Source organism: Pinus tabuliformis, chromosome 7 (assembly GCF_031772625.1).
Source record: "Pinus tabuliformis cultivar Carrire ecotype Pingquan chromosome 7, CPIR1, whole genome shotgun sequence".
In the NCBI taxonomy this organism is placed as follows: Eukaryota; Viridiplantae; Streptophyta; class Pinopsida; order Pinales; family Pinaceae; genus Pinus; species Pinus tabuliformis.
The window spans coordinates 516,587,606-516,601,482 of record NC_142293.1 but is presented as its reverse complement, the minus strand read 5'-3'; the positions used below and the strand labels follow the sequence as shown (position 1 = coordinate 516,601,482).

Here is a 13,877-nt window from a genome sequence, read left to right as displayed (position 1 = left end):
CATCGGATGTGCTCTAGCCACGAAATTTGGTGGAGAGGTTGGGGCACATGAGATCTCCAATACCCAGAAAGGGTTTGGGCAGATTCTAAACAGTTCAGTTGATATTAAAATAATTAATATTTTTAATGGAGTCCTTAAGTCTAAACTTAGGGAAAATAAAATATTAATGTGTATTAATATGAAACTATGTTAGAATGGTCCAAAAGACATGGATCAAGCTAGATCTAATCTTAGCCATTGATTAGGGATTTAATCTCGGCTATTGATATGTCAATAGGGAAAGTATAAGAGGAGGCTTGAGGGTCACTTGGAGGATACATCAAAGTGATCAGTCATTCTATTCTCTAGAGCGGGGTTTGCCAAGAGAGATAGAATTGGTGATCGGGAGTTGCAGCTGAGGGGCATTGAGTACAGAGAGATAAAGAGGCAAAGATAGTGCTGGAAGAGCAGCACAGTAGCCAGAGAGAGTGACGCAGAGACAGCCAGGGCTCACGCAGGGTCACGCAGAGGCAGCCGGGAGTTGCGCAAAGCCTTAGAGAGGCCAGCGTTGCTAATGCAGAGGGCTGACGCAGACCCATTCGGGGAGATGCAGGGCTAGCGCTGTGCAGAGAGGGGCTGACGCAGTCCAGAGAGAGGCTAACGCTGGGGTTTCTGAGGTAGATTGGTGCTAAGGAGCTGCCGAAAGGATTATTTGGGGTTTCAGCCTGGAGATTTGTCAGAAATTGAGAGGTATTACTGCCAAGGAAATTCTCTGTTGGGTAGGCCAGTTTCGGCACCCTAATTGTACTCTGATATTGCTTAATAAGAAAACCCTCAGATAGCTGCAGCGATTTTCCCACATTGGGTTTTTCCTGGGACATTGGTCCAAAAATAATGGTTTCATATGGTGTGATTGTTTCTGTTTCCTTTAGTTGTTGATCTGTAATATGTTGAGCATGCACTAGTGTTTATTTTCAGTATTTACATTGTAAATAACTTGTTAAGTAAAATAACAAGTAGGTAGGAATAAATCAGATAAAGTGCATTGAGGGTTTCTAACTAAGTAAACTTAGAAACTTCAAAATGGTATTAGAGCGTGATTGCAGATCACAGGAGCACTAAGGACATCAGCGGAGCGGAGCAATTGCAACAGAAAACAACTGTCCCGAGTTGATAGAAGCTGTTCTCACAGATCAACAACAAGCGAAGGGTGATGCAGTGCCTTCGTCATCAAGGGTGAGCCGGGAAGAGGTAGTGTAGAGGCTAAGGAAGTCAAAGGGAGCCTCACGCAGAGCCACGCAGTAGCTGGGAGGGCTGACGCAGTTGGCTGAGGAGGCCGGGTTGATGGTGCTGGGATTGTGTAGAGCCTAGGAGATCTCACCTTAAGGTTGCTGGGGTTTAGAAGGCTGTGGGAATATTGCAGAGTGGCGTTGGTGATGTACTGTAGTCAGAACAATACTTGACAGATCAAGGCCAAGAGGAACTGCTACCGAGGGTTTGTAGCCGAGGAACCCGAATCAGTGGTGCGGTTGCACAAGACGATCAGAGTAGGGGGCATCTCGACAGTGGCAGAAGGATTTCCAGGAGGGAAATCGGGACTCAGAGGGAGTCCAAATGAGAACTTCTAGACGGGAAGTAGAGACTCAGAGGAGTCGAACATAGAACTTCCAAGAGGGAAGTAGAGTAGCATCATGGCACTACACGGAGTAAGAGACTAGGATAGACTGGACGGAGCGTCAAACTTCGTAGTTTGGAAGGCCAGAATCTTATCCGTACTTGACAGAAATCGTGTCAAGAACTTCGCCTTGAAGGTAATAGCTATCCCAGTCGATCCCAATGATAACGAAAAGTACGAGGAGGCAATGGCGAGGGCCAAGAGCATCATCCTTGACGGGGTCAAGGATCATGTAGTACCACACATTGCCGAGAAGGAAACGACATATGAGATGTGGGAGGCTCTCAAGAAATTGTACTAGCATACTTCTGTGCAGAGAAGAATGCTACTTGAGAATCAGTTGAGGTCGTATCAGATGAAGAAGGGAGAACTGATTGACACCTTCCTCGGAGGACTGAATGAGATCCGAGATCAGTTGATTGCTATAGAAGCCATGCCGGATCAGGAGTTGATGGTGAGGACAACCCTGAATGTTGTCTCAGAAGACTGGGAGGTATTTGTCCGAGTATACTAGGTAAGGGGACTCTCCCACCTTGGGATGAGATGTGGGCGGTTCTTCGCCAGGAAGAGATCAGACAACAGTCGAAGACGGGTAGCAGCAGTAAGGGGATCAAAGTCAAATAGGAGGAAGATGTTGCCCTAGCATCTGAGGGAAAGCAGGAAAAGCAAAAGAAGAAGGATCTCTCCAAGAACAAGTGCTTCCACCGTAGGGAGCTAGGTCATTATGCGACCTAGTGTCCAAGGAAGAAGAGTAAGGGAGAGTCTTCCGAGACTAAGGCAGTGCTAGCACAGGCAAAGAAGGAAGTTTTGACAGATGATGATTGTGCCATGAGTGCACACGCACCACTTGATTGCAAGTGGGGAGACATCGAGCTGTAGTCAGACAGACTACAGGCGATGAGGGGCAAGATCCTCGAGGTACCCAACCTTTTGGATTAGACCTTGCTACGGGAGCCTCGACAAGGAGTAGCAGGACTGGTTGATGTGGGTAGAGATGGATGCAGATGGAGCAGCAGAGAGAGCTACAGTGCAGGAGTCCCGAGACAACGCGAGGCTAGTAGGCTGCAACAGTGCAAGAGGCACAGGGTGTTGCACCAGTGCAGGATGGCACAGAGAGGTGTGCAACAGTGCGAGATGCAGGGAGTTGTTGTAACAACGCAAAGGACAGAGAGGGAGCACTTGTCAGCGACAGAGGGAGCTTCAACATCAGTGGGTGTCTCTAGCCCAATAGGGAGGTCAGATTAGGAGATCAATTACTTACTTCTTAGTAACTGAGCTGCAGTGCAACAATGGGCAACACGATGCAACATGATGAGAGGAGGTATAGTGCGAATGCAGTGCTGGGAGAAAGGACCAACAACAGCACGGATGCAGAGGGAGCTGTCGTACAAATGCAACAGTGGTAGTTGCAGAACTAAGTTGCAGGAAACACAGGTACAAGGTCCGTTTCCGTACGGAAACGAAACGGAAACGCGTTTCCGCGTACCGTACGGCCTGGAAACGCGTTTCCGGCCGTACGACCACGTTTCCCGAAACGGAAACTTGGCCGTACGGCCGGAAACGCGTTTCCAGGCCATATGTGCCACGTTTCCCCAAAAAAACACTTGTTTTTTAATTTTTTTTTTTTTTTTTTTTTAATTTGTTTTTAATTTTTTTTAGGGTTTCCAGGTAGTAAATGTGATGTAAATTTAATCTTAATGTTTAAATGTTTATGTAAGTAAATGTATCATTCATGCTTTATGATTGCACATATATATAATAATAATTTTTAAATATTTTTAATATATATATATATATATATTATTATATATATTCGCGTTTCCCCGTTTCCAAAATTTGGGGAGGTCGCGTTTCGTTTCGCTTCCCGTTTCGTTTCGCTTCCGCGTTTCCCTGTTTCGTGCAACTTAGTTGCAGAACCATGGACAACAGTATAGGATGCAACAACGCAGAGGATGTTGGGCAGGAAAGCCTAGCATTAGCATAGGTACCAATGCCGGATGATAAGAGTAATACTTAGTGAGGAGTATTGCTAGAGCACAATCCTCGCTAAGAGGGAGTGTTGATTTGGGGTAGCATCGGATGTGCTCTAGCCACAAAATTTGTTGGGGAGGTTGGGGCATATGAGATCTTCAATACCCAGAAAGGGTTTGGGCAGATTCTAAACAGTTTAGGAGATATTAAAATAATTAATATTTTTAATGGAGTCCCTAAGTCTAAACTTAGGGAAAATAAAATATTAATGTGTATTAATATGACACGGTGTTAGAATGGTCCAAAAGACATGGATCAAGCCAGATCTAATCTTAGCCGTTGATTAGGGACTTAATCTCGGCTGTTGATATGTCAACAGTAAAAGTATAAGTCTTAAGAGGAGGCTTGAGGGTCACTTGGAGGATACACTAGAGTGATCAGTCATTCTATTCTCTAGAGCAGGGTTTGCTAAGAGAGATAGAATTAGTTATCGGGAGTTGAAACTGAGGGGCATTGAGTACAGAGAGGCAGAGATAGTGCCGGGAGAGCAGCGCAGTAGCCGGGGAGAGTGACGCAGATCCAGCCAGGGCTCACACAGGGCCACGCAGAGGCAGCTGGGAGCTGCGCAGAGCCTCAGAGAGGCCAACGTTGTTGATGCAGATGGCTAGAGCGCTGATGCAGGGCCTCCTAAGGATGACGTAGACCCATCCGGGGTGACGCAGGGCCAGTGCTGGGTAGAGAAGGGCTGACACAGTCTAGAGAGAGGCTGATGCTGGGGTTTCTGGGGCAAATTGGTGTTGAGGAGCTGCCGGAAGGATTATCCGGGGTTTCAACTAGGATATTTGTCAGAAACTAAGAGGTATTACTGCCAAGGAAATTCTCTGTTGGGTAGGCTAGTTTCGGAACCTAGATTGTACTCTTATGTTTCTTAATAAGAAAACCCTCAGATAGCTGCACCAGTTTTCCCACATTGGGTTTTTCTAGGGATATTGGTGCAAAAATAATGGTGTCATATGGTGTGATTGTTTTGTTTCATTTAGTTGTTGATCTGTAATATGTTGAGCATGCACTAGTGTTTATTTTCAGTATTTACATTGTAAATAACTTGTTAAGTAAAATAACAAGTAAGTAGGAATAAATCAGATAAAGTGCATGGAGGGTTTCTAATTAAGTAAACTTAGAAACTTCAACAAAGATCGAGTATGTGCAAGAACAGTGTGGTAGCTAATGCCGTTTCCAAAGTGCCAACCACTCTCTCTCATGGAGATTTCAGCTGATTGGAAATCTCTTCTGCTAGTAGAGTACTCCAAGAACAAGTTTGCTTGAGAGGTCCTCGATGGATTGCACTAATCTGATAGTTACTGTGTTGTTGACGATATCATTTATTACAAAGATAGGATCTACCTGATACCAGAATCCCAACTTTTGGAAAGGATCATGTAGACAGTGCACAACTTTCCATTGGCATGGCAACCTGGGTACTTGAAAATTTGCAGGTAGGTTAGGGAAAGGTTTGCATGAAAGGGCCTTAAGATGGATGTGTTGAGATTCGTAAGACATTGCAATATCTGCCAACAAAATAAAGCAGAGGATACTCATCCGACGAGGTTACTTCAACCACTTCCCATTCCAAAACAAATATGGGAAAGCATTTCGACAGAATTCATCACAGGGTTACCTTAGGTGAAAGGGAAGGACTGCATTTGAGTGGTGGTAGGTTAGGGAAAGGTTTGCATGAAAGGGCCTTAAGATGGATGTGTTGAGATTCATAAGACATTGCAATATCTGCCAACAAAATAAAGCAGAGGATACTCATCCGACGAGGTTACTTCAACCACTTCCCATTCCAAAACAAATATGGGAAAGCATTTCGACAGAATTCATCACAGGGTTACCTCAGGTGCAAGGGAAGGACTGCATTTGAGTGGTGGTTGATAGGCTCACGAAGTTTGCACACTTCCTCTCTATACATTCCTGATTTGGTGTGACATGTAGTTGAGTTATTCTTTAGGGAGGTATTCCGATTACAGGGGCTGCAAAAAAACATTGTTATCGATAGGGACAACATATTCATGGGAGGATTTTGGTTGGAGTTGTTCAAGTTGGTTAGGACAGGGTTAACATAGAATGCTAGTTACCACTCGCAGACGGATGGGTAGATTGAGATAGTCAACAAATGGGTGGAGGGATATCTGAAAAACTATATGTCAAGCCAACATAAAGCTTGGATAAATTGGTTACATTGGGGAGAGCATTGTTATAACAACACTTATCACATGTTGATTGATATGACTCCCTTGAAAGCCCTATATGGGTATGATGCACCAACCTTTGTAGATTGGGTGTTTGGAGACAGTAAGGCACCTATAGCTAAGGACTAGATTCAGGAGAGCCAGGACATACTGCGACTCAAAGATAATCTTTAGATGGCTTAGAATCAACAGAAGATGTATGTAGATAGGCATCGAGTGGAGCGTAGCTTTTAAGGTTTGGGACTTGGTATATCTTTGTTTGCAGTCTCATAAAAAATTATCACTTAAAAGGACAATCATCACTTAAAAGGAAGGGGCAAAGAAATTGAAACCCAAATTCTATGGACCCTACAAGATTGTGAGGTGTATAGGAGAGGTGGCCTATGAGCTGGAGCTTCCAGAGGGGTGTAAGATACATAATGTCTTCCATGTTTCATGCCTCAAGAAGGCCCTGGGGCAACACATTGTCACTTCTACTAAGCTTCCACCATTGATGAAGAAGGGAATTTGATTCTAATATCGGAAGAGATTTTGGAGGTAAGGGAGCAGAAGCTAAGAAATCAGATCATTAAAGAATATTTGGTCAAATGGAAAGATTTGCCTGTTGAAGATGCCACTTGGGAAGGAAAACAGGTGCTCCAACATCTTGAATTGAAATTTGCTTGAGGACAAGCAATCTTGGGTGGGGAGGACTATAATGTCCCCATCCGCTTAGGAGACATAAGGGGATGATTCTGCTAGCCTAATTAAGTTCTTGTAGGCTAGGACGAGAAAATTAATCAAGGGAACACAATTTGCCTAGGAGAAAACCTTATAAAAGCTAAAGGGAGAAAAATGGGGCATGGTTCCTAAGCTAACGAAAAATCACTATTAAATTATAAAGTGAGATAACCCACTAAAGTGGTTATTAAGATAAAAGCTAAAAAGGTGGCAAAAGAGTCAAGTGAGTTATAAAAAAGGGAAAATGAGGAGTCTATCCTCATTCTTGCATTCACTCACTTGAAAAATAAAATTTTGGTGAGCTCTTGAGAAAGAGACTAGAGTTTTTGGAAACCTTTATTTTGGTTGCTGGTTTTGGTGTTGAAACTATACATCCTAGTTAGTGTGGGAGTGGAGTCATTCAGATTCAGATATTGTACTTCATTGTTGAAGAGGAAGAAGACATTGGCAGAAAGGAGTAAGTCAGAGGTGTTATCAGTTGATTTTATTATTTGATTTTTAGCATTCTATATTTCTTATATAGGCTGAGCTCACACCTTCCAAGAGGGCGAGTTCCATCACTTTTTGAGGGCCGAGCACTATCATTTCTTAGAGGGCCGAGTTTTGAGAAACATGGGGGTCGAGTTTCACATCTAAAGGGAGGTCGAGTTCATTCCTGTGTAGCTGGCCAAGTCTGATAGCAAAGAGACTGAGTTTTGTGCCCCTCTTGCTGGCCAAGTTCATCTATTAGAGGGCTGAGTTGCTGCTTTTATTGAGGGCCGAGTCTGACCCTTTTGAGGCTGAGTTACACTTGTACAAGAGGTGAGAATATCTAACTTTTGCTGGTTTGGTTTGTTGCTAACGGTCTGTACGTGGGAGCTGAGATCTCTGTGGAAAGGGATGAGTTTACAGTCATGTTGAAGCTGGTACCTCTGAAGAATATTCTGTTGGTGCCGTACAAGAAGGTGACTGATATATGGGAGTGTAACGAATAAAATATATATAAATAAATGTAAAATAATGTAAATGATAATAAGCATAAATAATTATTGGTTAACTAGTAATTAGGTTGAAGAGGCATGTCTAAATGAGACATGACTCTTCATTAAGAGACACTTGCATGGTATATAAGCAAGCCTCTTGTTCTCATTGTAAATCATTATCATTCTTATTCATATATTTAATATATAATATTTGTATCCTTATGGATATATTGATATTCCAAGTCTTTTGGAGTAATTAATTTATAGAAGGAACTTTGTTTGCTTCATTTGGTATCAGAGCAGTTCGGTCCTCTAGGTTGTTTAACCAGTGCCCAAAGCTCGTTCTCCGATCCAAGTCTTTGGCTATTGAATCTTTGTCAAATTTATTGTTGTTGCAGTTCAAGCGTTTCACTAAATATTTGGGGATTCTCCGTCTCGCTACCAGGCCTTTGGCTATATATATATATATAACAAAAATAATAATAAAGATTATTAATTTATAAAAAAAAGTCATAAAAAAAGAGATTAAAAATATAGAAAAATATCAAATTCAAAAAATGAAAAAAAAAGGTGCATAATAAAGATAAGAGGGAATCTTTCCAAGTATATTTAAATTTTTTACGTGGAGAAGCCCGTGGTTTTAAAAACAACCCATGGTAATTGCCCATGGTATTTTAAAAAGTAAAAAAAAAACAAAAAACAAAAGGAATACGTTTTACTTTTTACGTGGAGAACATTTTAACGGAGGTTTTAAAAACAACCCATGGTAATAGCCCATGGTATTTTAACATCGTGACCGTGTCATATGAAAAGACGTGACCTTTATATTTATTAAGTGGGGTGACATTAAAAATTTATCAAGGAAGTAATTAAGTATAAAAAAAAAGGGACCAATTTATTATTAAAAAAGGTAAAACTATTATTATTATAAGATAATAAAGTTATTTTGAAAAGGGGTCTTAATATAAAGAAATACATACATATATAAAGGGCAACAATATAAAGGAGTATTTTTTTTAATTAAGGGTATTCAAGTTTTAACAGTCCACATTAAAGGAGAATATTTGAAAAATATATATAGAAGAAATAAGTGATATTTTATAATAAAAATAGCTCCAGTTGACATATTATCTACGTAAAAACATCAAGGCAAAAATGGAGACTAGTAATGAAAGGTTTCCTGAAACCTTTAGTACATGTGTTTATACACTATTTAAAATCAAAGGATCACTCGCAGGAAGAGACATCATAATCTCTATCAGTCCTACTGAAAGAAGTAATTATGTTAGTCCTAAATGTGCTAACCAAGTAGTGATTCCTGAATCAAATATAGTTGAAACAAATATTTTTGGCACATGTAACAAACAATACGATATAAGCAATCTACACCTAAATATTGGAGATTATACTTTTACCTCACAATTCACCGTGAAAACCTTATGTTTTAACGATAGTGACATTGTTTTGGGATCACCATGGATGAAAACTCTAGGTTCCTTTATTCTAAATATTAAGAAAAAGTTCTTAACATTTTTTACAAAAAGAAGAAAATAACACTCCAAGATGTTACACTGGAACCTAATTCAGTAACGCCAGAAGATAAATCGGATATTTCAAAAGTAATTTCTCAAGAAGGTAAAAAAGTATTACAAAATATGCAAAATGAAATTGACAAAATCACTTTTGACAAAAATGAAGAAGTTTCTCGACTTGAAAAGCATGGTGAAAAATTATTGATGCAAATTAAGGAACTTAAGAAGGATAAGAAGTCATTAAAAAACAAGGTACAACAACTTATCAAGAAAGAAGCATCAAATATAGGAATTCAAGTTGATGACAAAATAACAAATACTGATCCAGTGAATGTCACAACTTAGGAAGAAGACAAGCAAGTTGAAGAAAAGATGCCCTTGGATGTTGCAAGTTAGATGTTAAATATCTCCAGTGAATGTTCCATAACCAACTCAACAACATATTTGTCAGAAGGAAATCTAAAAATTGCCACATGCCCAATAAGGGAAAGTAAAGTCCCATATTGGCATCCGAATCATAAGAATAGACAAATCAACTATGCTATGCATGAGGACCATTTAGACTAGAAACAAAAAACTCATGTTCCAGAGAATAATGACGTAACATCAATCCAGTCTTATGCTAACAAGTCGTTACAAAATTCTAGTGTTCAGAATATTCCACAGAAAATTAATCTCGGATGGTCTGATCCCTTCTCAGTGCGACAATTTTGTTTGTCACTAAGAAGATCATATCAGCTTGTATTGACGAAGATGACTATTCCGAGACAGAAAGACTTTCGAAGCCGAAAAAGAGATCAAGCCTTTTTCATCACCAAGCTTTGAGGACAAAGCTTTTTGAGGAAGGAGGCAATGTAACAAATAAAATATATGTAAATAAATGTAAAATAATGTAAATGATAATAAGCATAAATAATTATTATTTAACTAGTAATTAGGTTGAAGAGGCATGTTTAAATGAGACATGACTCTTCATGAAGAGACACTTGCGTGGTATATAAGCAAGCCTCTTGTTCTCATTGTAAATCATTATCATTCTTATTCATATATTTAATATATAATATTTGTATCCTCATGGATATCTTGATATTCCAAGTTTTTTGGAGTAATTAATTTATAGAAGGAACTTTGTTCGCTTCAGGGAGTTTGTACTGCTGAAGATTTTACTAGGTTCCTCTTAAATATTGAGCACTTTAGTTTCTGCTACACTGTCCTTAGATTTGTTGCTGTTATAATTCTGGGTTGTTTTCAGTGGAGGAAAAGTGATTTTATTGCCATGGAAAACATATATCAGTGGTATTTGTATTTCTGGGCTTAGTATAAATCGTGTGCTGCTGGTTTGAAGTGTTTATTAGTCACTTTTTTGGAATTGTATATCTTTGTGTGACATAAAAATGATAAAAAGTGCACTTGCAGCCATATGCATGCAAATTGTTTGATGAAACTCCACAGTGATTGACTTAAACCAACTAAGAAAACTTTAAGGGGAATTTTAAGATATTCCAAGGGGGGTATCTTACATGTGGTCAAATTACTGCTCATGTACGACCCTCCTGCAACTCAGTTAAATCTGGTCAAACTCAGTCCAAAACAGTTGAGTCAACTTCGGTCAAACTCGGTCAAACAGAGAGAAACAGCTTGGTCCAATAGTCAACTTGTCCTCCTTTTCTCCACATGTGCGGCTGTCCAAGAGACCTTAGAAAGATGAAGAAGAAACTCACTTGGTTGGTGGAGAAAATGAGATGTCACATCATCTATATATACTAGTCGAATGGGGGTAAATTAACCCAAGGGACACACCCTTTCATGAGCTGGGCCGACTTGTCTTCTTGGGCTGACTTGGTGCCCCAAAAATAAATTTTATGTTTATGTCTTTCTTCATAATTCTTTGAGGCCAGCTTAGGCATGCGGGAATACCTTCCGACGCTACAAAAAATCAACAAATGTCTTGCTCAGGAACTTGAGCAAAGTGGTATTTGAATCTGTTTATGCCACCACTACACCGAGAAAGACAGACTTTATAGTTTATACCTCTGCTTAAATTTTCTGGGAATCTTTTAACAATAAGCCGATGCAAAGTCCTTCTTTGTCAGCATTTTTAAGGTTTGGCTTTGTTTTTTTGTGGCTGTTAGGGTTAATGGCACTTTAGGTGCGTGGCCGATTGAATTTGCATTTTATGGAATTTCTTAAGAGTGTTTTGCTGTGGTTTAGGGCTCTTACGGATACTTATAGTCTTCATATGCTAGAAAAAACATTAACAGCCAAAAAACCCTAAACAAACACCCTAAACAAACAGTAAAACAGTCAAACGAATCCTAAAAACAGAGGTTCTAGGCCTAAATCCGTAGCAGTAGATAAGAAAAGAGAAAATCTGCTTCCATGGGGGTACCCTTTTGTCGTGAAAACAAGCTGTAATGGTAGAATATGAGAAACGCTAGTTGCCTTATGCACTCTGAAAGAAGAAACTCCTACAAACTGCCTCTGTTATGATGCCCTACTTGAATTTGTGAATATCCTAGTTGCTTTGGGATGTTGTCTTTGAGTTCTGCTGGTTTCCTGTGGTTGCATTTAATGAAGGATAGAGAAAACTAGCTAGAAAACACAGGAAAAATTGAGCAGTTTGGAGGGTCTCTGGTCATTTATAGACAACTCACCAAGTTACTTTTTTTTTTTTAAATTTTTTGTCAGTTTTTACTCTATTTCATTAAGGACCTAGTAGAACAGAAAGAGAGGATTTCATATAGTTTTCCTGAATTTTCTTCATTTCAAAATGGTTTTAGATGATGTGCAAGGAGAGGAGATTCAGTATCATCGCTTCTTGTCTTGTGATTGTTCAGCATAAAGGAACTTCATTGTTCTGTGACCTGTTTACCACGTGGGGAATTATAATTTTGGACCATGTGGCCAATTCATTGGTCAGGTTCTTCACTATTTATAATGTGGGAATGACCTGTGTTTTTATGTAATTCAAGGAATATACTTTTGAAACAAATTTGTGGGACTTCTGACTATTCTAAGCAAAATCATGTCTGGTTAAAAAACACAGCTAATTTATATAAGCTCTTTGCTCTCAACTCTCTATATTCAACAGTTTTACTGTATATTTAGCATCATTATTGAAAATGCTCCAACTCAGTATTATAACTCTTATTGCCTCAGAACCTTTTACAATTGTGCTTTTGCAGGTTTGCAGGGTTAGGAGCAGGACTCGCTTGGGGTACAATTCAAGAGTCTGCAAAGAGGCTTGTGTTTGGAAAGGGTGATTTGCAAGGAGGGCAATCTACTTTTTCTCCTTTCTTATCTGAACAAAATGCAGAGCGCCTAGCTCTTGCACTTTGCCGAATGCGTGGTGCTGCTCTTAAACTTGGACAAATGCTGAGCATACAGGACGAATCCCTCATACCAGCACCGGTAATGCATTTTCTCACAGATATATATTTCATTTTTCCTTATATAAATTTTTGTTAGAAGATGTTGGATTGCACATGGGTTTTGTTTAATGCTTGGAGGAAGTGTCTGTCAGATGATAGTTCTGGTTTCAGATCTAAAAGAAACTTTAAAATTTAACACATGAGAAGTAAATCTATGAACTCTTGTTCCTTTATAAGTCAAGTGTTGATGTGATAGGAGGTGCAATTAAAAGCAATCAGCTCCCATAGAATCAAGGGGGATCCTGTGTGACTCAAATTTCCTCAAAGAATGCTTGTTAAAGTCTCCATTGTTTTCTCATGATTCACTTCGCTGTAGCTGAATTTGACTAAATTTCACACACACTATCATAACTTGTTCACCTGATACGTTATCAGAATTTTGAAAGAGTGCTGCTAAATTGTTCTTAATGATTTTTCGTCATATAAAGTCATTCATTTTACCCTGAATGTTCTCCAGGGCTAGATTGCATTCCAGTTATGTCTAGTCCTGTGTTGTTAATATTACCGCTCAATCTAGCAGGGGTCCTAGGTGGGGTCCCTATAGAGCAACTACTTGGTCAAGTGGCAAAAATGGAGCAATAGCCCATTGTCACCTCACCTAAAGCTCCTTGCTTGTTATGTACTTTCACTGATGGGAGGAGTCCCGATATGAGAGAATCACTAAGAGTAATATATCAATGGTGTAGAGGTAGTGATTTCAAGAGCCTATTCAAAGGAGAGACTCTAATGATAGGGGTTGCTTGCTTTAGAGGCAAGATGTGTGGCTCTCCAAGAAGGGCTAGAGGGAAACCTAGACCTAAGGTTGAAGAGTCTTTCCTGATATAAAGTGTCCTAGACCTAAGATTTCTAAGAGAATAGAGTTTTCTAAGCAATCCTTTTGAAATTGTAGTGACAAGGTTTTTGGACCACAAAGAAACCCTAGTGGGGCCAAACAAGGTCAAGGGCTTAGAGTGAGACTTCAAACAAAAGGTCTTGACCAAGTGAGGGAGAAGAAAAGGATCAAAGAGATTAGATTTAACCTGAGGTTTTAATGCAATGATCCTTAATGAAGGCATTAACCAAAAGAAAACTAGGGAGAATGGTTCTTGAGCTAGGGCTTGGAAAAAATTAGAGATTCAACTATTGGAATGACTTCAAAATTGGAGGACCTCTCAAGGACACACAACGCAACCCTTGACCAAATTTCATCAAGTTTGGATGGCTGCAATTGATTTCGTGTGATGCCCTAGGATACATTAGGGTTAAGGCTTAGAGAAAGAGTAGGAGGGAGATGAAAAGATTTTCATTTAGGTGATCATCAAGGATTGGACCAGTGGCTAGTTTGTTGGGAGAATGGAGTTAATGAGATTTTGATG

General features: G+C 39.7%; 1 protein-coding gene across 1 annotated transcript in view; it reads left to right on the top strand.

Annotated features, from left to right (window-relative positions):
* Positions 1-11,861: 11,861 nt before the first annotated feature.
* The window catches only part of ABC1 (ABC transporter 1), a 260,843-nt gene continuing 258,827 nt past the window's right edge, over positions 11,862-13,877 (top strand). Inside the window, exons 1-2 of the mRNA XM_089449129.1 lie at positions 11,862-11,896; positions 12,277-12,502. Coding sequence (XP_089305255.1) covers positions 11,862-11,896; positions 12,277-12,502 — 261 coding nt within the window. The remainder of the gene's footprint in view (positions 11,897-12,276; positions 12,503-13,877) is intronic.